Genomic DNA, 25,963 nt, shown 5'->3' with positions numbered 1-25,963 from the left:
TGCAGTGGACAGGAAATGTGAACACGTCACACAACTGCTGTGGTCAAAGCTACAGGAGCTGTTTGAGGTTTCTATAAAAGGAAAGGAAGCACAGAGAGGCCACAGTCAGAAGAAACACTCTGGTCTTATCTGTACTAAATGCAGCTTCTCTTTTTATTATTGATGTAAAGTCAAAGTGTTTGAGATCAGCTGAGGATCAGAGTGCAGCAGGGCTGGATGTGAGGATGGGGCACTCTTTGCTCTGCATGACGGGGTTATTGTGTAAGTACATTTGTGACATTGTTTGAATGGCACTGATTAATGAAAGTGTTTCTCATGTGTGAGAATTGGAGTGTATCACTGGTTTGAAGTGTTTATCTGAGAGTTTGAACAAAGCATATTTGTGATGTTTATGATAGTTACAGACAAATGTTGGCTGGTTCCTTCAGTTTAGTCTGGAGTATTGTGTTGGATACATTGCAACTTGTTGCACTTGACTCATTGTTATTGTGTAAAGTTCATATATTCATATTGTTTTACAAATATATACAATTTTATAGGGTACTAAAAAAGTTATAATAGTTTTTTATGTTTCAAACTTGTTACTAAATTAATACGAATACTAAATGTGCACAGAAAGATTGTGATGAGCAGTAACTGTGTCATGTGAAAATTAATCTTTAAAAATACTTTAGTTCCTTTTGACTTTGATTTTCTGTCAGTTTGATCCTGATGATGTCTAATCTTTACTTTAGTGCTCAGTACTCTCTTCTACGTTAATGCTGAAGGTGAGAAATGTTTCTTATTCTTTTCTTCACATTTATAAAATATGTATAATTTTGCTCCGATATTTCATATTTCATGCATCATTTGTCTGTCCTCTTATCCTGTCTCTCTGTTTGTGCATTTTTATTTAAGGCACAAAATCAGTATATTAACAATGAAGTAAGTCAGATACTGTAATCACAATTTTCCTGGTTGCGATTTTGAATCAATAACATCATCATCATCATCAACAACAACAACAGCAACAACAATAATAATAATAATAATAATAATAATAATAATAATAATAAAAAGTTAGAGGTTTAGGATTTTGCTGAAGAGGTGAGTTTCAAGAAGTTTTTTAAGGATTCCAGTTACAGGGAATTACAAATCTCATATGGAAGAGAGTTCCCAAAGGTGGGGGGCGCTGCACTGAAGACTCTGTCCCAAAGGCATTGAGGTTTGTGTGAGGGACAGAAAGCAGACTCTTGGCTTAGGACCATAGCATCCAAGACTGTGTAGTTGCAGCAGGTCAGAGATACTAAGGTGCCAGGACATTGAGGGATTTGTAAGTAAGCACAGAACCTTGGGGCACACAGTGGTTAACTGGAGCAGAGGTGGAGCTGAAGTCTCCCATGGTGACAAAGACAAACTGTGTTCTGTTGGAGAGGTTTGACTGAAAGCAAGAGAGCACGGTACCAGTGAGAAGACAATTATTGATTACGCAGGAAGGAAGGATGATGTGAGAGTTGCAGAGACGTCCAGGAGGATGAGGATAAGAACAGTCTCAGTGCTGTGGTGTGTTCTGAAGCCAGATTGGAAGAGTTCATAGAGCTCATGGCATGACATGTGTTGATGTGGTGGCCACTGCTCTTTCCAAGGGTACACAGGCATGGGTACACCTGCACAGGAACACAACAGGGTCAGTCATAGAATAAAGTGATGCAATCATCATTCAGGAAACTGCTGAGTTTATAAATTCAGAAGAGAAAAAATTGATTCTCCAAACAGACGAGGAGATTGATTTAGAAACCAGCGTTTATAACAGCTGTAAATGTGCACAGTTCACTGAATGATGTAAGCTCAGTAAATCTTCTTAATGCTATCTTCAGTTCATGTGTAGACACATTCGTGCATTTGAGGATGACTTTACTTTACTTGTTTCAAGAATTTTACATTTGAATATCTGCAGCCACTTCTCGTGTTATTTGTGCTCCTTTCTCTGATTCAGAAAATATTCAATCAAGTGTTTTCAGCTGTGAAGTGTTCAGGATAAGCAAGACTTAAAAGGCAACTACAGGGGATTATCATGTTTAAACTACAGGCAAGTGTCTCGATTAGCTGAGACACTGTTCAGTAACTGAATCCTCATAATATTAATAAATGAGCTGTTTAAAAAATCCTCAAGAACTCATGAAAACTGTGGTCATAAATGTAAAGATGAAAATGCAAAAATAACAGCTCAACGTAAATAAAATAAAACTTCCTGTTACAATTTAAAAGTGGACAGCTCACACAGACAAATAACAAACTCTGACTTTGTGTGTTTATGTGTTGATCTCAGTCTCACAGATCTGTGCAGTCACTCTGTTGTTTTATTCAGAATATTTATATGGTTTAATTTGTTTCATGAAAACACATTTATAATTTTCAAATTCAAACATCACCAGGATGCAGTAAATCTTTTGACTCTTAACAACAGCAAAAAAAAAAAAAACAGGACATCTTCAAAATGACTTTATGCTTCCATCAATCTCTAACTTGATGTTTTTATGTGAACAGTTTCCAATAAGCCCACCATGATCCTCGAACCACCCTTGACTCAGATATACAGCAGTGAGACAGTCACTGTCAGATGTGAGATTCAGGAAAGTGATGGAAGCCATGAGATGTTTATAATGTCAACAGCCAAGTTAGAACCACCGTCAGCATCTGAATTCAGAATCAGCAGAGCTACAGAGTCTCACAGTGGAGAATACAGATGCTGCACTTTTACAACGTGTGGTGACATCATCAGACTGACTGTATCATGTAAGTTGGACACATTTCATTCGGTAATATTGTTCTCTGTTTTATCTGTTTTATCTTAGTAGCAAAATCAGTGAAAAACAGTTTTAAATGTGGTGATAAAAAAAAAACACAGTTATCACCAGAGTGAAAAAACTTTGTAACATAAATATTAAACACAGATGTAATGAACTCAGTTTCTTCAATATCTGCACGTGTGTGGTTTTCACCACTGCAGCTCTGAATTATGACACAATTACTTTATTTGTTTTTATAATTTATTTTAAGTTGAACAAACATGATCAATAAATACAGAATGAGCAGAGCTGCTGTCTGACGATGGAAATACAGATGCTGAAAAAAGAAAAGGCTGATCATCAACAGAGAAGAGTTCTGTTATCACATCACAGCCCTGGTTGGGGTCGGGGATACATACAGTATGAAAAACATCTGTGTAAATTATGATGACTGATAAATGCTGCTGAGTGTGCATTGGTTATGCATCTTTATGCATATATATTTATGTGATCATGATCCTTAAAACAAGTTGTATATTTAACAAAAAGGCAGATTAAAAAAAAAAATCTTGATGCTAAGAGCATCCACGATCAACTGGCCTCAGATCAGCTAACAGTTATCTCTGCATTTAGGAGTACAGTATGGTGGCAGAGCGTAAAAACACTCTCACCTGATTCTTGATTCACTCTGATAAAGTTGTCATCATGTTATATACATCCAGTGTTAGCTCCTGGCTGAGACAGTTAGCTGAGATACCTGTGCTGTCCTCATGTGTGCTGCTGCCAGTTGTTGATTCTGATCTAATTTGCTTTGAAGAAACTTTTTTTTCTTGTGCTGTTTGTGCCTGTTTGCATCAAGTGTGATGATCACACTGAGATCAGGGACCGACCTACCTGAGAAACCTAAGATCTATTATGGAACTCCATCCATCTTCTTAACCCATTATCCAGGGTTGTGACCTGTTAAGCACTTACTGAATTAACCTCTTAGGCCCCAACGCCCCCTGATACGGGGGCAAAAAGCAGGAGATCAGGTAGGCTTGGGGCTTAAGAGGTTAAAAAAAAAACCCCATAAATTATAAATTAATAAAAGGAAATTGATTTTTTTTTAAATTACTATTGAGTTTTTATGTTGAAATCTTTATTTGTTATATGACAAAGTTTTCCCCGAAGCAACTGACAGTCTGATGTTTGTCTTTCCTGTAACTACAACAGCAAGTAAACCCAGAGCCACACTGACAGCACAAAGTTCAGTCATACCAGCAGGGGGCAGTGTGACACTGAGCTGCTCTGTGGAGGGCTCTGCTGGCTGGAAGTTTGACTGGTTCAGACGTGATTCACAGTTTTCTGGAGCTCAGAAAATAGGAGCTGGAACATCAGAGCACACTATCAGTATTTCAGAAGGAGGCATCTATTACTGCAGAGGAGGAAGAGGAGATCCAGTATTTTCCACAGAGGACAGTGCTCCAGTTACAATTCAGAAACAAGGTGAATGTGTATAGTTTTTTTCTGAAATGCAACAAATTCATGATTAAATTAAAGTAAGACTTGATATATTTAAATTTATTTTTTCTCCTACTTGGTTTGTTTCTGTTTAATGTTTCTGTTTATTTGTTGAACAGTTTTAGCTGCTGTGAATCTGCAGCACAGCTGGTCTCAGATATTCACTGGTGAGACAATCACTCTCAGATGTGAGATTCAGGGAGGTGAAGGAAAGGTGTGGAAATATGAATGGACAGCACCCAACACAAACAGCCCTCCAACATCCAGTGAATACAGGATCAACAGAGTTTCAGTGTCCCACAGTGGAGACTACAGATGTTGGGGTTGCAGTGACTATCTCTTAACAGGATGGAGTGATGCCTTCAGACTGACAGTTTCGTGTAAGTTGGACCATGATTCATGCTGACATTTCATGTTTACATGTTTACATCTGTCTTAACAGGAAAACTCCAACAATGATCCAGCTGTCTGCAGGCAGCTCAGGACAACAGTTTTTCTCACTGTGCAAACAGAAAGGAGAGACACCATGGAGGCTCTTAAAATATTAGCAATTTAATTTATAATGTACAGAGATGACAGTTTGATAAGAGGATGATAAATCAGTGAACTCTACAGTATAGTTTGGTGGACTGTGACATCTGGCATAGGAACAATATTTACTCATTATTTTCTGGTATTTAAAAGATAAATCTTTAAAGTGTGCTAAATACTATAAGAAATTTTGTCCTGACATAAGTAATTAGTTACTATTTTCCCTTTTCCTGTAACCTGTACAGCAAGTAGACCCAGAGCCACACTGACAGCACAAAGTTCAGTCATACCAGCAGGGGGCAGTGTGACACTGAGCTGCTCTGTGGAGGGCTCTGCTGGCTGGAGGTTTGACTGGTTCAGACGTGATTCACAGTTTTCTGGAGCTCAGAAAATAGGAGCTGGAACATCAGAGCACACGATCAGTATTTCAGAAGGAGGCATCTATTACTGCAGAGGAGGGAGAGGAGATTCAGTTTTCTCCACAGAGGACAGTGCTGCAGTTACAATTCAGAAACAAGGTGAGGGCTAAGTTTTGTTGTGAAATAAAACAAATTCAAGATTTTATGAAAGTAACACTTTATAACTATATTTTTTAAATGTATTTTTTTTTACTGTTGATTTGTTTTTAAAAATTTGTGTTTATTTATTTGTTGAACAGTTTTGGCTGCTGTGAAGCTGCAGCACAGCTGGTCTCAGATATTCACTGGTGAGACAATCACTCTCAGATGTGAGATTCAGGGAGGTGAAGGAAAGTTGTGGAAATATGAATGGACAGCACCCAACACAAACAGCCCTCCAACATCCAGTGAATACAGGATCAGCACAGTTTCAGTGTCCCACAGTGGAGACTACAGATGTCGGGGTAGCAGTGACTATCTCTTAACAGGATGGAGTGATGCCTTCAGACTGACAGTTTCGTGTAAGTTGGACCATGATTCATGCTGACATTTCATGTTTACATGTTTACATCTGTCTTTGTCACGATGAGTTGTGTAGCTGGCAGTGGCTGGACCCAAGTGCAGGACTCGGAGACAAAACATTAACTTAAATGGCAGCATTAATTGCTGGTGCGACAAAACTGGGAATACATAAACAAAACACAAACTAACTAGACTGAAGATGCATAGCGTGGCATGACTTAACCTGGAGACAGGCGACGAAGAATACACACACAACAAACGTGGAGGATCCAATAACTGGCAGGGAAAAACACAGGGCTTAAATACATACTGAGGTGATTAGGGAATGTCAAACAGGAGGAGAACACAGCTGGGAGTCATCTGACATGACAAGAAAAAGGGGAGGCAAAACTCAACACACTGACATAGTACATAGACTTTCAAAGTAAAACAGGAAACTTAACAGACGCGGACTAAATTAGGGGATACAGTTGACAGAGAACAAGGGACACACTGGCAGAAATGACTGTACACTAAACAAAGTAGCACAGAACCACAACCTAAGAACTAGAACACAAGAAATGCCAGGGAACTAAGGAGCTAGGAATACTAGTGACAGAAATCAAAGCCAAGAGAATCAAAACACATCATGAAATCAAGGATAACTAATACAAACAGGAAAACACTGAGTCCACAGACTCAGGACCGTGACAGTCTTAACAGGAAAACTCCAACAATGATCCAGCTGTCTGCAGGCAGCTCAGGACAACCGTTTTTCTCACTGTGCAAACAGAAAGGAGAGACACCATGGAGGCTCTTAAAATATCAGCAGTTTAACCATCATGTTGTGTTCCGGTCAAATGTTACTGAATTGAAAGTTTTATCACTGGGAAATTTATTTAATTTGAGCAGATTGACCTAATTTTCCATAACTTTGTCCACAAAGAGGATTTCAGCAGACACTAAAAAAACTGCATTACATGTGTTCCTGGTCAAAAATGTTCAATCATTAGAAATGGATGGAGGACACAACAAGACAATGCATACGCACGCACACACACACACACACACACACACACCTGTCCCCACCTGAAATTCAAGATGGGCTTTCAGCTGAAAAACGGCAAAAACACTTAGCAGGAGAGTCAAAAGAATACACACTCGCACTGGCTTTGGGAATTCCACAGCGTGTTCTTTAATAACCCTTCTCTTCGTCAACCATATAAGCCCGGTTGGACGGCTGCAGATTAACAAACATAGCGCACAGTGTTCGTACAACCCATAACGTTGCAAAAAAAGGTGTCTGGAGAGGTAAAACATAAAATCCGTCCCTCCTCATGCACTAGCGTGCAAGCACATGTCCACGCGATCACAGAGAGCAGTGGCGCATACTGATGACAACATTAACCCTCGACTTGGGCTGTCTTAAAGAGACACCACACCATTGTGACTGTTACAGCATATATGGGTCTTTTGATTTTGAGTGATGTGTACAGATCCAGAAATTAATTTGCCAGCAGTTTATGGGATGCAGAGTAGTGGGACAATTTTTCAGGCCATCATGTCACTAGAGAAGTTTTACATGTTGTTGTGGGTGATTAACTTTGACAACAGTGATACAAGACCAGGGCGTTGTTGACAAGACAAATCTGCAGAGATCAGAGAAATTTGGGACAAGTGTGTGGAGCAGCAGCCACTTATCCATATCCCAAGTCTAAATGTGACAGTGGATGTGCGTCTGGTTGCTTTAGGTCCTGAAGCAACCAGATGCACATCCACTGTATATACTGTTTGAAAGGGCAGCATCCCCTTTCAAACAGTATATGCCAAACAAGCTTTCTAAATATGGCATAAAGATTTGGGCAACATGTGATGCCAGGACAAGTTATACCTGGAACATGCAGGTTTATACTGGGAAACCTGCAGACGGTGTTGCTGAAAAGAACCAAGTGAAGGATCTGAAGATGATTGGAGGTCTCAGAGACATAAGTTGATAATTTCTTCATCTCCTGCACTCTTGATCAGGAGCTGTGTCAGAAGCAAGTTTAACTTTGGGATCGTTTCCTCTACAAAGAAATGAAATATGCCTCATCAGATTGACCAGCAACACCACAGGTGTTACTTTGTGACTGTGTATATATATATATATATATATATATATATATATATATATATATTTTAAATGGTTTCAAAGCAAATGTTTTGGTAACTTTGACCAAAATGAGTCTGTGATAAACAGCATATTATCCTTTATCTGATTATTTATTATGGTCAAAATAACCTGAAAATTATGTTTTTCACAACTCAAAGGTGCATAAACTCAGATTAAGAGACAGACAGACAAGAAATAACAGACGTTCAAAAACTGTAATGTTCACAAGAACTTAAGTTGATAAAAAGACCAAACACAACAAGTGGTGATAATGAATCTATTATTATAGTTTTTATGTTATTATAATTTTTATGATGATCTTAATGGAACAGCCATTTTTGACAGAACAAAAAACCCCTGTTTAACAGAAAATGAACACAACATGAGGGTTAAAGAGGAACGTACAGAGAAGACAGTTTGATAAGAGAATCATAAATCAGTGAAATATTTAGTTTGTTAAACAGTCCAATGTGTCACATGCAGGGAAACTAATTTCTGTTTGTGTTTGTAGATAAGTTACTCTGTGAATGTTTAAAGTGTGATCTGTACTGTCACAAGTTTATCCTTGATTATGTTTTAATGTTTTACCTATTTTGTTTCTTCAGCAGCAAGTAAATCCAGAGCCAAACTGACAGCACAAAGTTCAATCATACCAGCAGGGGGCAGTGTGACACTGAGCTGCTCTGTGGAGGGCTCTGCTGGCTGGAAGTTTGACTGGTTCAGACGTGATTCAGTCTCTTCTAAAGCTCAGCTCATGAGAGGAAATGAAGCAAACAGAGTTATTAGTGTCTCACAAGGAGGTCTGTACCACTGCAGAGGAGGAAGAGGAGATCCAGTTTACTACACAGAGGACAGCAGCGACGTCACAGTTCAGGAAACACGTGAGTTTACTTTTTTTTTTATTTCTGCCAAGCTGAGAGATCATTGTGATCTGTGCTAACAGCTTTATCCCACACCTGTGAGTTTTTTAACCTTGAGATGAAGCAAACTCTGAGTTTTCTGTTCATTAAGATTATTTGTGAAGGTGGGAAATGGAAAAATAGATTTATTCAGTCTTATTTTTGATCTTTATATTTCTATTTGTCTCTAAGTGAAATCGAATTCTAACAGCACATTTGTTATTATTATTATATGATTCAGTAAAAGCACTAGATGTGACAATCACTGACAATGCATTTCTTTAAATGGAGAAAATCTTGGGGGATGGCTGTTATGAGGAAAAGCAGCCCAGAAACTTTACCAGTGGCACACATGGTTGTATGCCTCAACCTTCGGTCTTTTACCCAGGCTAATCTGCCATTTTTCCTTGATTAGGTTTAGGGATTAGAGATCTGATCTGATTTTAAAATTTGGGACACATCGTCAGTAGTGGACCTTGGATTCATCAGGTGTTTCGGCCATTATCACTAGACACCCTCATCCAAGGAGGCTCTTCCAGGGTTGATCGGGCCCCGAGGGTGTCACTGGTTTATGTTAAAATTGTAATTTCTCTTCTTTTTTCTGCTGTTTAGTTTTCTACAGTTTATTTTATTCTATCTACTCACTGCAACTGAGAAATACTTACCCCTTTAACATTTATGGAGCCTCATTTCTTCAAAGGGACAGAAAAGGTGATAGAGAGAAGTAAGACAAGTAAGATAAGATAGGAGAGCACAGAGAGAACTGGAATGGGGCGCCCAATCTGGCTTCCCACACCTCCCTACCGGATCGGGCTGTACGCTCTACTTCCCCACTGCCTCCCAGAAAAGGGAAGAAGAGCGGAATATTTTCTTTTCTCACATGGCTAGCTGACTACCTTAGCTGCCCAAGTGACGTCAGCCCTTTTTAGCCATAACAAGTGACTGGTCCTCTCAGCAGTGTTAGCTAATTCTCTTATAGCCTGCTGTTGCGCCTGTCCTCTGATCCCAACCTCTCTAAACAGCTTTGCTGTTGTTCTGACAACAAAGCCCCTGCACCCCACTTCCACCGGGTGCACTTTGATCTTCCAGCCTCTGTCCTCTGCCTCAGCTGCCAAGTTGGCACACCACAGCTTCTTACGCTCAAATGCTTCCTCAGTTGCTTCCTCCCATGGTACCATCAGCTCAATGACGTACACAAGTTTTTGGGAGTTAGACCAAAGGACGAGGTCTGGTCGCAGAGTAGCTGCTACGATCTCTGTGGGTAAAATTAGACTCTGATCCAAGTCCACGTGCGTCTGCCAATCCCTGGCAACCTTCAGCGGGCCCAGGTCCGGAGTTGAGGGGCTCGTCCTCGACTTGTCTCCCTCCCAGACAAATGTTAATGAAAGCTGACGCTCCTCTTGGTTCATGAAAGAATAGAATAGAAATCATGATATTTTTCTGTTCATCATATGTTTCTATTTGTCTCCTAACTGGATATTTTTCTGTGAACAGTTCCCAGTAAGCCCACTGTGACCCTGCAGCCGTCCTGGACTCAGATATACAGCGGTGAGACAGTCACTGTCAGATGTGAGATTCAGGGAGGTGAAGGAGCTCAGTGGACGTATGAATGGAGAGCAGCCAAGTTAAACACACCTCCAACATCCAATGAATACAGAATCATCAGAGCTACTGAGTCTGACAGTGGAGGATACAGCTGCCGGGGCAGAAGGGACTATTTCTTCTCAGAGTGGAGTGATATCATCACACTGACTGTATCATGTAAGATCTTTCATCCAGAGTATCTAAATAAGGAAAAAGCACTTCTTCTTTCTTACTAGAGATGGCACGATACCACTTTTTTATATGCGATACCGATATCATAAATTTGGATATCTGCCGATACCAATATGAATCCGATATAGTGTATTTTTTAATCAATAAAACAGTTTTTAATATCTTCCTGTATTTTGTATAAGTTCATACTCAAGTTTAAATAAATAACAACACTAAAGCTATTCTGTTATACCTGTATGGAAAAAATACACTGCACCCAAAATATTTCAGAGTTCAGCAACACTGATCAATCTAATAAACTTGAACCTACACCATCCTTCCTATTCTGGTATTTTAAAGAGTACTTTGCGGAAATATTAAGCAACTTAACTAATAGGGTTGCCAACTCCCAGCAAAAAACAAATAGGGAACCACCCCCCAGCCTCTGCCTCGCGATGATTAATCGACATAACCAACTTTAACTTAATGCACGTGTTAAAAAAAATGCACAGAAATCAATTATTTTTCCACAATAATTAAATAGATTCAACATCTTTCTTCAACAGAATTACAGACTGAAACGATGGAAAAAGTACTAGCTTACTAGGGTATATTAGACTTAATAGTTACTATATACAGTAATGGACTTCTATACATTTTACATCAGATTAAAACTTTGGGTGTAAGATTCAGATAATTATTCATTAAAAGCTAGACATTTTAAACGAGAATAAGAAAGAAAAGTATGTCTTTGTGCCCCCTTTTCCCTGTTCATGCCCTATCGGCCCCCCTGGCTAAACTTTGCTAGATCCGCCCCTGCACAATTACCAGCCGTCAGCTACGTAGAAAAAAATCCTGGTGTAGAAAGTAATATTAAATAAATTCTTACAACAGCTTATCAAGCTTAAACGTGCTGCTGTTGTTCAGCCGCTGGTTTCCTCTTTCTGGTGCGAAGTGGGCCAAAAACAAAGAAGAGAGACGGACTCGCGACAGAAAAGCCGATCAGCTGATCATTGATCAGTTTCATGATTGAAGTAGCAGCAAGAACAGGTAGTCGCTCCATATATCGGTTGTTAAGCTTAACGTGGGAATGCTTTACAAACATTCAGAGATGAACTTACACACTTGCTTTACTTCTCTCTGGGGTAACTTTCTCGGAGATGAAATGCTGGTTTGGTAGCGAGGCTCCAACTGCTCAATCAGACCGCTGACAGGTCTTGCACGCCACATGACGCATACTGCTCCGATGTGCTAAGGTTATGAGCTGAGTTACCCCATGTCGCAAGTTTTGTGAGGTGCTTTCGTGATATTTAATGGATCGGATTACATTTTTTATTTCTCTCCGATATCCAATCCAGTAATTTAGATACCAATACATAACATCGGATCGGTCCATCTCTTTTTTTTACAGCTTTATAACTGTCTTTCATGTTGGTCAGTAAAATGTTTAGTTTTTATTCCAACAACAAAAACCTGAACAGCAGCTTTTTACTCACAGTGAAGAGAACAAAACACATGAGAGTAACTTCTCTGCTGTGCAGCTCTAATACATGAAAGATGAAATGCAGAACAAATGCTGAATCTGTCTCAGCTGCTCCACCACATCCACTAAGAAACATTAAATCCACTGATTGTTCCTCATGTGTGTTTTTAACTTAGAAATACAGCAAATTAAATATGAAAGATTAGTGTTGTGTTTGTGTGATAGTTGTACAGTTTGTTGTAGCTTCACCATTAAAGTTATGTGATATTTATTATTTACATATTTCCACCAAGTTATTGAAACTGGTTTGATTCAGTCATTGACTTTTGTTGTTTTTCTAAACTGAACTGCAGATAAACCAAAGGCCAAACTGAGAGCTGATAACACAGCTGTTCCAGTAGGGGGCAGTGTGACCCTGACCTGCTCTGTGAACCCATCATCATCATCTGGATGGAAATACTACTGGTACAGAGATGAGAAATCCTCTGAAGCCCTGACCACACAAGATGCAGTTTTCCACTCAAATGGACAAATCAGTGTCTCACAGGAAGGACTCTACAGGTGCAGAGGAGGAAGAGGAAACCCAGTTTACTACACAGAGGACAGCCAGTCAGTCAGGATTGGGAAAACTGGTCAGTTTAACATGAAGTCAGATAAATTCATGATTAAGGAGGAAGATGAAGAACAAATGTATTAACATTTTTGACATTTATATGTTGGAGTGATATCATCCCAGTGACTCTACCATGTAAGAATTTTTATCCAGTTTATCTGGATAAATTCTCTCAAGTTTTTAATCAGTCAATATGTACTGTCGGCCTTCCAACAAACAAAAAGCCCAAACTGTTTTTATTGTCTGAATTAAATTTGTGGGGAAATTTTGCTTGAAAACCATGAAAGAAAGACTCACTTGTTGAAATCCAAATATTACAAATTTGTCAAAGTTTTATTTTTTCTTGTTAATTTTTGTTGTTCTTCTTATACAAAGTTCTTCCTGAAGCAAGTGACAATCTGATGTTTATCTTTTCCTGTAACTTCAACAGCAAGTAAACCCAGAGCCACACTGACAGCACAAAGTTCAGTCATACCAGCAGGGGGCAGTGTGACACTGAGCTGCTCTGTGGAGGGCTCTGCTGGCTGGAAGTTTGACTGGTTCAGAAGTGATTCACCGTTTTCTGTAGCTCAGAAAATAGGAGCTGGAACATCAGAGCACACTATTAGTATTTCAGAAGGAGGCATCTATTACTGCAGAGGAGGGAGAGGAGATCCAGTTTTCTCCACAGAGGACAGTGCTGCAGTTACAATTCAGAAACAAGGTGAGGGTTAAATTATGTCGTGAAATAAAACAAATTCAAGATTTTATTAAAGTAACACTTTATAACTATATGTTTTAAATGTATTTTTTTTTTACTGTTGATTTGTTTTTAAAAATTTGTGTTTATTTATTTGTTGAACAGTTTTGGCTGCTGTGAATCTGCAGCACAGCTGGTCTCAGATATTCACTGGTGAGACAATCACTCTCAGATGTGAGATTCAGGGAGGTGAAGGAAAGGTGTGGAAATATGAATGGACAGCACCCAACACAAACAGCCCTCCAACATCCAGTGAATACAGGATCAGCAGAGTTTCAGTGTCCCACAGTGGAGACTACAGATGTCGGGGTAGCAGTGACTATCTCTTAACAGGATGGAGTGATGCCTTCAGACTGACAGTTTCATGTAAGTTGGACCATGATTCATGCTGACATTTCATGTTTACATGTTTACATCTGTCTTAACAGGAACACTTATTGTAAGTTAACTGATCTGATTTGGATCACTTAAACTTACCCCTAAAAGCAGCATTACCTGCTAAAATGAACACTAGTGTATAACAGTGCAGTAAATTACACCATAACAATGTAAAATAGACCATAGCAACCCTCTCTTAGTAAGACAAAATTATGAAAAATAATAATATAATAAAATGGCAGGTTTTAGTATTCAGACAAAACAAAACCACAGCAAGATACCAACTGTACATGAATCCCCACATACAGTGTAAATTGTCAGTTATAGGAACAACCGGCACAAATACGCCCTATGTTGCAGGCTGATGCTGGAGAACGTAGCAATCCAATAAGATCTCCAAACCGCATTCTCTTCAGTCAAAGAGCAAAAAATAAATTAAACCTCAGTACATGGTGAAAATGTGCAACACTCACCAGATTAGTCCAGCTAACAGGTTGTCTTGAGCTCCTTGAGAAGCATAAAGATGATGAGGGTCCATGATCTCCACGTGGTCCACAGATATTTCAGATATTTGTTTTCCTTTCCCACGTTGCCAGAGGTACTCTGAGCGACTCAGGCACTCGGAGTGACTATCTGGAGTCCGTCTGTCATTATCCAGTCCGGTGACGATCCTCTGCAACTTCTTCCTAACTTTTTGCAACAAAGTTAGGAAAACGTCAGTCTACAGTAGTCCTTATTAGCAGCTGGGTTAGCTTCACTCTAACTAAAAAATTACAGCGGCTGCAGAAAAGAAAATGCAGTCCTGCAGCTGCACACTGAAACATTACCGTGTCTTACCAATTTGCTTACAGGTACAAACTGTGATTTTTCTTGATGAAAAGTCTAAACTCACTTTATGGAAGTACATCAAAACAACATGTATTTCCAACAATGGCTGCAGCTACTTAGTTGTAATATTACTCTTATACTCTTAATACTTAATTAAATAATTTGTTTTGTAATATTTCTATAATAATATAAAAATTTGATTATTTCCATATTTCCACCAAGTTATTGAAACTGGTTTGATTCAGTCATTGACTTTTGTTGTTTTTCTAAACTGAACTGCAGATAAACCAAAGGCCAAACTGAGAGCTCATAACACAGCTGTTCCAGTAGGGGGCAGTGTGACCCTGACCTGCTCTGTGAACCCATCATCATCATCTGGATGGAAATACTACTGGTACAGAGATGAGAAATCCTCTGAAGCCCTGACCACACAAGATGCAGTTTTCCACTCAAATGGACAAATCAGTGTCTCACAGGAAGGACTCTACAGGTGCAGAGGAGGAAGAGGAAACCCAGTTTACTACACAGAGGACAGCCAGTCAGTCAGGATTGGGAAAACTGGTCAGTTTAACATGAAGTCAGATAAATTCCTGATTAAGGAGGAAGATGAAGAACAAAAGGCATTAACGTTTTTGACATTCATGTGTTTTTATTGTACTTTCTTGAACAGTAACAGCCTCAAACAGGTCTGTTGTGACTCTGTATCCAAACTGGTCTGAGATATACAGAGGAGAGACGATCACTGTCAGATGTGAGATCCATGGAGGAGACACTGAGTGGGATTATGAGTGGGAAACCAACAGCATGATAAAAGCTCCAAATCAAAATGAATACAGGATTAGATCTGCTTCATCATCCAACAGTGGAAACTATCGCTGTAAGGGCAGAATGAAAAGTTCACAGCATAAAACAACAGAGTGGAGTGATTCAGTCACACTGACAGTTTCTGACAGTAAGTAGAGTCATAGTTCATTTAAGCTGGAAATAGAAACAGTTTGTAAAAATGTGTTTTTATTAGTACATGTTGAAATATTTGACATGTTTAGATAGTCTCACTCTTAAAGTTCATCATAAATATTTGTGAGTCAACATTTTAGTGACATTGAATTCAGAGTTAAGAGACGAAACGTTGAGAGAAAATCTTTGTTGAACAGATAAACCCCGTCCTGTCCTCACTGTGTCTCCATCATGGCTGAGTCCTGGAGCCTCAGTAACTCTGAACTGTGAGGTTGAACATCCGTCTGCAGGATGGAGCTTCTACTGGTATAAAGCTGTTCCTGATCTATCAGAGAAATCCTCCAGTTATGAGCTGCTACCTGATGGCAGTGGGACTGCACAGGACTCCTACATCATTCATGGACAGACACACACAGCAGGATATGTGTGCAGAGCTGGAAGAGGAGACCCAGAGTATCACACTGATCACAGTCGACCAAAATTTGTCTGGTCTGCAGGTCAGTTTGAGGAATTTTAATCTTCATGTTGATGATTTGAAAGTCTGTAAATCTGGCTGTATAACCAGCAGGACTCCTGTGAACCACACGTATATTTTCACTGTGATATTTTGAATCCTAACATCTGTGAGCTTTGTCTCTTCACTGCATGTTGTTTCCAGATGTTCATTCAGCAGCGTCTCTCACAGTGAGTCCTGACAGAGTGCAACACTTCACCTCTGACTCTGTCTCACTGACCTGTGAGGGAAACTTCACTGAGAGGAGAGTGAGGAAGTTCTCTGAGGACGGCCGACTCTCTGTCTGTAGGAGAATGACTGGATCCACATGTGACATCTACACATCAAAGTCAGATACTGCAGTGTACTGGTGTGAGTCTGGATCAGGAGAATTCAGCAGTGCAGTCAACATCACTGTACAGAGTATGTTATTATACATTTTCTTTTTGGATTTTAATGAGTTAGACATCAAATGTGTATTTCTCCCATTATTTTTTTGTGGCTTACAGTAATTATAGAGTAGTTTTTAAATATACAAGATCAGATCTTCATGATGAAAAGTGTTTGTACAATCTGTTCTTATTAGTGTTTGTCAGCTTTTTCTCAAAGTGTGCACCAGCTGATGTGACTGAAACAATTGTGTGTGATTGTTTCACAGATGATGGTAATGGTCCTATCCTGGTGAGTCCTGTTCATCCTGTGACTGAGGGAGCTTCTGTTAGTCTGAGCTGCAGTTTGAGAACACAAAAAATACTTTCCAATGTGTTTTTCTATCACAATGACAAACTTATTCAAAATGATACCCGAGGGGAGCTGAAGATCTCTGCAGTGTCAAAGTCTGATGAAGGTTTCTACAAGTGTCAGTACTCAGGAAGAGAGTCAGCACAGAGCTGGATGTCAATTAAAGGTGAGCAGGATCAAAACATCTGATGGATTTTTATAAATGAATTTTGTTTTAAGGCTTGAAGTCACCTCACTTCATTTTCTGAGATCTTTCCTAAAATTATTTTTTGTATTATAAAGTATAATTAAACTTTATTGCTTGTTGTTACAGTAACTGTGTCAGGAGCTGACAGCTCTTCATCTCCTGTGTGGTTGACTGTTTGACTGGTTTGTGGAGTCTCTCTCATTATTATTCTGCTGCTCTTGTTGTATCGCTGCACAACAACCAACAGTGAGACCTTTTCCTTTTCTTACTACAAACTCTTTATCATTCAAAGACACGAATGCATCATGAGGTTCATTTAAAAGCAAAAGTCTTATTTTACATTTTTAATAAAGGTGCTGCTAATGAGCAGACATTTAATCAACATCAGCAGCAGCAAGTGTACTCCTCCCTTCCTGTTGGTTAGTTTAGTTGGTTTAGTTTTTCATCAATTTATCATAATCTGATGCTGTTTTCAACAAGACTGTACTTATTACATCTGCTGCAGGTTTTAAAATAAATGTTATTTTCAATAATATTTGTGTTTAAATTAGCATCACAAACATGAGGTGACTGATTTTCTCTGACCTGCAGGTGATCGTTGTGGCTATGAGATAATCAGAAGGTCTGAAAACACTGAAAATGGTAAAGTTTACACTTTCATTAATATTGAGCTTGTGGAAGCTGGATGATCATACAATAACTGTGTTTAACATTGAAGTCCATGCGTCCAACTATTTTCTTACACTTGGGCGCCAGGTCGTGGGGACAGCATCCTAAACAGAGAGGCCACATCCTCCAGCTTGTCCGGGGGAACACCAAGGCTTCCCCATACCAGCCGAGAGATATAATCTCTTCAGCCTTTTCTGGGTCTGCCCCAGGGTCTCCTCACAGTGGGACATGCCTGAAAAACCTCACACAGGAGGCATCCTTGTCAAATGCCTGAACCACCTCAAATGTGGTTCTACTCTGAGCCCCTCCCGCATGGCCAAACACCTATACACTGCTTATATCCACGATCTCATTCTTTGGGTCACTAACCCAGAGCTTGTGACCATAAGTGAGGGTAGAGATGTAAACTGAGAGCTTCCCTTTTACGGTCAGCTCTCTGTTCATCTTGACGTACCGGTACAGTGGACATAGCACCAATCTGCTCCCCTCTCCTCCTGCGAGTGGTGGGCCTATAGGAGGGTGGACCCATGTCCTTTTTTTGGGCTATGCCCAGCCGGGCCCCATGGACCAATGCCTGGCCACCAGGTGCTTGCTCTTAGACACCCTCCCCAGCCCTTGCTTCATGGCGGGACACCATTAACCCTTTCAAGGGCAGAGTGAACTGTTCCTTTCATTCAGTTTTTTTTTATTATTCTTTGTCTGGTCCTGTGTGAGGGACCGGATAAAATTTGCCATGGGAGACCCAACCAGGGGGCAACCCCCCCTACTCCAACAACAACATAGCCCCTGGGATCCATTGGACACACAAACCCCTCCAACATAATAATTTAGAGATTCACGGAAGGGAACATTAACATCAGTAAGATTCTTATTTCATTGCTGCCAATGTCGCATATGTAATTCAGCTCAAAGTCATTAACAAGACAAGTGAGTGCACAACATGTGAGATTTTAAATGCAAAACATACATTGGTAATTATTCTCACTGACAATAAATGCATTTAAGCAGAGAACAGAGGGTGTTTGTTGAAATGCTTTCATTTGATCACCTTTACAGGGCAACGTGGTGACGCAGAGGAGAGCTCTGACTACAATAATGTCAATCTGTCAGGGTGCTGGGTCGTTGACCAAAGATTCTGAGGTTATTTTGCTTTTGTGAGTCTCTCTGTAGAAGTGTGAAGATGGTCTAAGTTTAAGTTTATACAGTTTAACCAGGAGTTTAGTTCTTTCTATGTTTCTGAGTTTTCTTGATTTGTCAAGGTTCCACTTGTGTGTTTGTCTCATCCCTGTGTCGCTTGTGAGAGTCTGTTGTGTCATCCATGTTTATGCTCACTCGTCCTCCGTGTGTCTTAGTTGTGTCAGTGTGTTTTGTCTTCTCCTTCTGTTTCATCTTTTGTCTCCCTGTTTGTTTATCCCCGTTTCTGCTTCAAGCTCATGTGTTCATGTACTTCCTGTTTTATTTTGACAGTATTTCATCCCGTGTTCAGTGTGTTTGGTTTGGCTTCCCTGTCTCGTTATATTTAATTCATCAGAGCTGTTTTCCAATGTGTTTCCACTGATCACCCTCTTGTGCATATACTGTGTCTGTTGTCAGTGCATCTGCTAATCCTTATGTCTCCATGTTCTCTCAATCCTTCAAAGGTGTGTTGAGGTATTCCCAGCGTTCCAGGTTTCCTGTTACATTAAGTTTTAGCTTTCCCAGATTAGTTTTTGTTCTCAATCAGTTCTTTGTTTATTTTTGGTTAACCTGATTTAATTCATGTTTGTTTCCAGCCATGAAAAACATTTTTTTGTTAAAATTTTGATTTTGCCTCTTGTTGTCTACATTTGGATCCTTACAAAGAGCCAAACAGTCTGCAGCCACAGATTGTGACAAAATCCAAATTCAGCCACAGCGCTAAAATCCTAACAGCAGCTCTTTAGCTGTTTTTTCTCTTTAAAGTCTCTTAAATACTTGAAGTCACTTTGAGTGACAAGGAGAAGGTTTTGAATTCAAAGCAATGATCCTGATAGCCTGAGTTTATATGTCCTCACTTCGCTCAGTGTGTTTCACTTGTTTCTCTCCCATTAGATAGTAATTTTAATGGACTTTAATGTACTACAGATCTGTTTTTGTCTTTTTAATTGTTTCTTGTATTTGTAATATATTATAAATGTCTTTCTGTGAAGCACTTTGTAACTTTGTTAATAAAAGTGTGACATAAATAAACTGTGTTGTTGTTGTTGTGTGTCAGACTGAGAGTACATGTTACAGCTGTTCAGTGTTGTGCATGAATCCACTGAAAGAGAGCTTTCATTTAAAGGCACTCATTGTAATTTAAAACACTTCACAACCCTCCAAAATGAACGAAAGCTATCAACATAATGGGAAGTAACAACTGCTGTGACGTTATGCTCAGCAGCCTTTTTACTGTGTAGCAGTTTTTCCAGTTTTCTCAGGGAGGAGTCCGGCCCGTACTTTCATGTACTACCAATTTATTTTGACAGTGTCAGTCTCATGTTCACCAAAGCCATGAAAACTCTGTGTATGACATATAAATCTTGATTTTCTATTTTTATATTATGTATGTTATTACACTGTAGATTCTTTATTATCTGTTCAATAAAGTGAGCTGGTAAAAATCAAATCGCTTTTAAACTACTTAAAATATAGTTTCTAACTTTCTCTCCTGCTTCAGGATTTTTTTATGCACTGAAATTAAAGGAGCTCATGATTTCTGACTGAGCCATATAGAGAAGAGGAAACACAGCTTGTGATTTGAGCCAGAAGTCTTCCTTTCAGCAGATTTATGATTGATTCATGTTCTCATCAAACTTCACACAGCAGAGAGGAAACAAGGAGTTCAGAGAAAGAGCACAGCGGGAATTTCATAAGCAGCTGTTTTCCTGATTGTTGATTTATAATCTGCTCATTTAGTCCTTCTGTGTTCACTTTATTGCTACATGTGTTACTAGAACATTTTATGTTATTTATTATCAAAGAACAATCAAATTTATTGTTTAATTTAAGTTCTCATATTTTACTTTTTAGAGGCAAATTCATTTTCATATAATATAATTTTCTGTGTGTGCTCCATATGTGCTGTACTGTTCTTGAATCACTGGAGGAGCATCTTGCTAACCGAACATTTGAAGTCATCTATTCTCCACATCAGATAGACATCAGTGTTCAAGGTCGGTCCTGTGACGGGCTTTAAGTGTCAGTGTGGATATAAAGTTATAGTTCCTTGTCCCATATTTCCCATGTCAAACTCTGAACACAGCTTCCAAGTCCAATCACTGGACTGTGCTTACAGCTGGTGGCCAATAGAGGGAGACATTAATTCATTTATAATTTATTGTAAGGAGTGAGAAGATGTTGATATGACTGAAGAACAGAGAGAACAGGAATGATGATATTGACTTTGGACACTATCATGAAAATAATCAGGCCTTGGATGGATGTCATAGTGATCAAAGCATTTACATTAACAAACTTTAAAAATACAGTTTCATTAACCCTCCTGTTATGTTGCGGGTCAGATTGACCCAGAACAGAAGAGATGTCACATGTCATCTGCATCACTACAGAAAATGAAAAAAATCAAAATTAGAAAAGAAAATTGTAAAATAATCAATACCAGTGTTTCTGACACTTTTGGATGAGTAACTTTGCCCCGGGTTAAATTAACCCAGGAGCATAATTGGTGTTCCTGGAAACCAACATAACAGGAGGGTTAATAAAGTTTTATTGGACTCAAATAAATAGTAATCATGTGCGGATTGATTCAAATATTGATAATTTTGATACCAACATTTGTATCGATGTTGATCAATACGAGTGTAATGAGCTGGATACTTCAGTTTCTGTTCTCCTGTATGCACTGCTGCGGTTTCATCAAAGAGGCAACCTGACTGTCTGTGTAAATGCTGCTGTTTTCAGGTGTCACAGAGCAGCCACAGTTTGCTTCTCTTCTCTTGTGTTTTATTTTTACTGTCACCTGACTCAGCAGTGCCAGGCAAACAAGTAAGCAAATGTGCTCAGCTAACCAGGACTGTCCAGCAACCCAGTAAGTAAAGAATATCCAGGCAGATAACTGTGGTAATAGTGATAATTCAGTTATATTACTTTAATTTATAGTGGAAATGGCTAATTCTTACTTTAGCCAACTCCTAAAGTCTCAATTATGCTAAAACCTTGATATAATACATTTATCTAACTGAAACATTTAAATGAAAACAATTACAGGAATTGAAACAAATATACCAAACATATTATGGCTCAGATTTGATTCAATATAATTACCGTGTTATGCTAAATGTGAAAAGGATACTGTGTGATTACTGTAGTTAAAATACTATTAGATGTGCTAGATTATTGTTTTTATTTTAACTAATTAATAATCCAAAGAAAAAAAGAAAACACTTAAAGGTCATAAAAATTCATTCAGTCAGAATTAGCAATCTGATGATGGAGCTTAATTATTAAAAAAGTATTGGTACTGGTATCAGTCGTGTATTTTACTTGATATCAGATTAATATCAAATCTTGCATTATTGCACACGTCTAGAAATAGTGAAATATTAAATTTATTAAACTGTTAAAATTTCAGCACCATGGACAGTGCACAAGGTTCTCACTGGATGAGCTGTGCTCTCTAACACGTTTGTAGTGGTGGACCTGCACAAATTTAGCTGCATGCACATATAAATCTCTCTTTCACATTTATGGGCATAGGTTAATAATTTTCGTTAAAAAGAAAAATGAAATAATTTACTGTTGTACTGTTTCTAGGGTCCCTGTCCCTGGTTATATGTGTATTCTCTGGATTACATCCATGTTACATGTCACTTCAAAAGTGTATGTATATTTGATTTAAGAAATCTCAAGAGAATCTGTCACTCTCTCTACCCACAAAACCAGATATAACTATATTTTTCTTTGTGTAACCCGGACGCCCACCCCCGGACACAAAGAACCACCAACGCACCGATGTCTGAGGGAGTCCGCCCCCGGCAGGGGAAGTGGTGGGGGGAGATAGGCCTCCAAACCTTGGAGGGCCTGAGCTGTCCTCAGAGAGATGGCGTCTGATACCCAACCTGACATATGGACACAGACATACAGGCACACACAGATACAAACATCCATTCCCACCCTCATGCTCTCATATGCACTTATTCCACACTTAACCAACGTGGAGACAGACATAAAGAGACGCTGTACACACAATCACACTCCCCAAGCGTACTCTACAAACCGGGTCTAGGTACCCTTGCCCCTGGAGGGGGGAACTGCACCCAGACCCAGGTTGTGTTACCCTTTTTCCCTGCGGTGGGGAGAAGCAGACCGCCCCGACTCCGCAGCAGCAGGGAGGCCCCACATTCCCGACCCCAGTCGGACGGCCAACTCCTCCTCCTAGCCCCCCTGCTCCAGCAGACCGCAGAGAACGAGGGTGAGAGAAGACTCCTAACCTCCCTCCACCCGCTCATTGTAGTGTTGATGTATGTGTGTTCTAAGGTGCATTTAAAACCCAGGAGGGCATGGAGCTACCTGCCAGAGAGCAGCAGGTATGCGCATAGTCCCTCCTGCTAGCCCTCAATGTCTACGTGTATTTAAAATTGAGAGGTGGGCAACGACGCCAGGGGTGAGGTGTACACCCTGATGGTAATTGAGATTCCGTGTAGCGTGCCCACCCCCAAGATCCTATATGTATGTGTAATGAGAGTGTGAGTAATGTGAATGTCTAAGTTGCGGGATAAAATTGAGGCAGAGGCAGCCAGAAGGGGACAGAGGGGGGGGTTACCCCCTCTGCACCCTGGTGACACACCCCCACTCCAAGGCCCTGCATGTGTGGGTGGTTGTGGTGGAGCGGGAAGAGGGAGGCAGCTGGAGATGGGGAGGGAAGGAAGGGAGGGGCAATTGACCCCTCCCTGGGGGCCAGCTCCCCCGCTGACCCCAGTAGGCACCCCCATACTCCGCGACCCGCCAGGGAAGGGGGGCCCAGGCCCATCCGAACCGGGGCCCAGTGCAGCGGCGCCGCCCGGCCCCACAGAGCCCGGGGCAGTCCACCCAACCCCACCACAGAGAAAACTGCACCCACCCCATCATCCACTCATCTTCCAGACTACATAAGACAATAGACGCCCAGGCTGAGATCTTCCTCCACCTCTCCTGTATCTCCCCCTCTTGCAGAGAGAGTTCCTGAGAGAGGAAAGCTCCTGCAAGATGTGACAACCCCCCCCCCCCACCAGTTGAAGAGCCCCCCAGGTGGCTCGGCGCACCGGCGGCACCCCGCGCCAGTGGCGGGCCCCCATATACCCACCGGCCCACAACCCCGGCAACACACCAACCAGGACCCAGGCCCCCGAGGCCCGGCCAGGGCCCCAGGCCAGAGCCGGAGCGCCCCCAGAACCTCACGCCCGTCCCGGACCCACCCAGGGGCAGCCAGGCTACCAGGTCAGTAACCCCCGTCCGTCAGCACAGACCCTCCCCTAGCCCCGCTGCACGTAGCTACGAGGAAACCGTCACCCAAGAGCCAACAGAGCCCCTAATTGGCCATGACCGCTACCCCGGGTTGAGCCCCCCAAGGAAGATGCTCCCGAGGAACCCCCCGACGCCCTAAGCCTGACCCTACCCCCACACCAATCACAACAGTGAAGGCGAGACCAAAATATGACCCCCCACCCCCACTAGGTGATGGAGCTGATCAGAGGAGCCCAGAGCGATTGATCTGATGTGGTGGCAGAGGCTGTAACAAGACTAATGTAATCTAATAGATAATTTCTATATTGGTTAGAATTAAGATTGTTTTTATTTTTCCAGTTCATGAGGACTGTTTTCTTGGCTATGCATAGGGCAGTGAAAACCATATGGGCTATATTCTTTTCTGAAGTGACATTATCTAAGCTGCCCAACAAACACACTAAGGGGGAAGTTGGAATGTTACATTTCAGACACTTTGATAAGTCTTCACATATCTCGCGCCAAAACTTCTGAACTGGTGGACAGAACCAAAGAGCATGGATATAATTGTCCGGTGAATTGGTTTGGCAGTGTGAGCAGTTGTTGGTAGATGCAAAGCCCATCTTGAACATCCGATGACCTGTATAGTGCACTCTATGTAGTATTTTGTATTGAATTAATTGAAGACTGGGATTTTTGATTAGATGAAAGGTTTTTAAGCAAATCTGAGACCAGAAGTTTTGGTCTAAGTTAACTGATAAATCCGCTTCCCATTTTGCAATAGGAAGTGATATTGATTCATCTATTTTAGAAAGCATTCTGTATATTTTGGATAGTAATTTGGGGGTTTTAAGAGTAAAAAATTGAACCACACTTGGTGGTGTTTGTAGTTCAACTTGACCCGGTTTAAATTTCTTTTTTATTATGGATTTAATTTGTTGATATTCTAAAAATCTTTTCTTGTTGATCCCATATTGTGTAACTAGTCTGTCAAATGAAATAAATTCTGTTCCTTCTAGTATATGTTCTACATATTTGATTCCTTTACCATTCCAATCTGAAAAGTTTATCATATTATTGTTTTGTAATATGTCAGGGTTGTTCCAGATAGGTGTACGTTTGCATGGGATTAATGAAGACTCTGTCAACTTCAGAAACTCCCACCATGCTGTCAGAGAAGAGCTGATGTTGATGCTTTTGAAGCATTCATGTCGTTGGATGTTTGAGCTGATAAATGGTAGATCTGAAATCTCTAGATTATTGCAAAGTGCTTGATCTACATCTAGCCAAGGTTCATCTAAAAGGGTATGTTTTAGCCATCCTGAGATAAACTGAAGCCTGTTGGCTAAGAAGTAGTGCTGAAAGTTAGGTAGTTCTAATCCTCCTTTATCCTTGGTCTTTTGTAGTGTTTTTAAGCTTATACGTGGGGGCTTATTTTTCCAAAGGAATTTGGACATATATGAATCTAGAGATCTGAACCAATCTTGCGGCGGTTTAGTTGGGATCATTGAGAATAAATAATTTATTTTTGGTAATACCATCATTTTTATAGCAGCAACCCTTCCCATGAGTGATATGGGTAGACATTTCCATCTAGCCAGATCACCTTCTACTTTCTTTAAAAGTGGGGTATGGTTTAATTTAGTTAGATCTGCAAGCTTGGGAGAAATATTAATACCTAAATATTTTATATTTCCCGATTGCAGTGGAGTAGAAGAGGAATTATGGAAGCAGCAATTAATAGGAAGGACTGTAGATTTTGACCAGTTAATTGAGTAATCTGATATTCTTGCAAAAGAGTTTATCAATTCAATCACCCCAGAGATATTGGTTTGTGAATTTTGGAGAAAGAGTAACACATCATCAGCATAAAGGCTGATTTTATGTTCCACGTTCTTGCATTTTATGCCCTTAATTGCTGAATTCT

At 40.2% G+C, this 25,963-nt stretch overlaps 1 protein-coding gene across 1 annotated transcript; it reads left to right on the top strand.

Moving 5' to 3' along the window:
• The first annotated feature begins 1,636 nt into the window (after positions 1-1,636).
• On the top strand, positions 1,637-16,928 carry LOC148104184 (basement membrane-specific heparan sulfate proteoglycan core protein-like). The gene is made up of 16 exons (XM_087838289.1): positions 1,637-1,640; positions 2,527-2,601; positions 3,984-4,262; positions 4,391-4,655; positions 5,055-5,326; positions 5,461-5,725; positions 8,466-8,734; positions 10,247-10,511; positions 12,339-12,622; positions 13,025-13,306; positions 13,448-13,708; positions 14,831-15,109; positions 15,225-15,500; positions 15,703-16,002; positions 16,164-16,421; positions 16,657-16,928. The coding sequence occupies exons 1-16, from the start codon at positions 1,637-1,639 to the stop codon at positions 16,926-16,928; spliced, it is 3,906 nt and encodes a 1,301-aa protein (XP_087694415.1).
• Positions 16,929-25,963: the final 9,035 nt, after the last annotated feature.

The sequence above is a fragment of the Neolamprologus brichardi genome, chromosome 3, assembly GCF_056152115.1.
Source record: "Neolamprologus brichardi isolate AB-2024 chromosome 3, ASM5615211v1, whole genome shotgun sequence".
In the NCBI taxonomy this organism is placed as follows: domain Eukaryota; kingdom Metazoa; phylum Chordata; class Actinopteri; order Cichliformes; family Cichlidae; genus Neolamprologus; species Neolamprologus brichardi.
The sequence above is the reverse complement of the archived record's forward strand: the minus strand, read 5'-3'. Positions and strand labels throughout refer to the sequence as shown.

What these genes read in the sequence shown, in the direction of transcription:
- LOC148104184 (XM_087838289.1), top strand. An exon ending in AATTCAGAAACAAGGTGAAT is followed by an intron (nt 4,263 to 4,390) that starts GTGTATAGTTTT and finishes TTTGTTGAACAG; the next exon opens with TTTTAGCTGCTGTGAATCTG. An exon ending in ATCATCACACTGACTGTATC is followed by an intron (nt 10,512 to 12,338) that starts ATGTAAGATCTT and finishes TCTAAACTGAAC; the next exon opens with TGCAGATAAACCAAAGGCCA.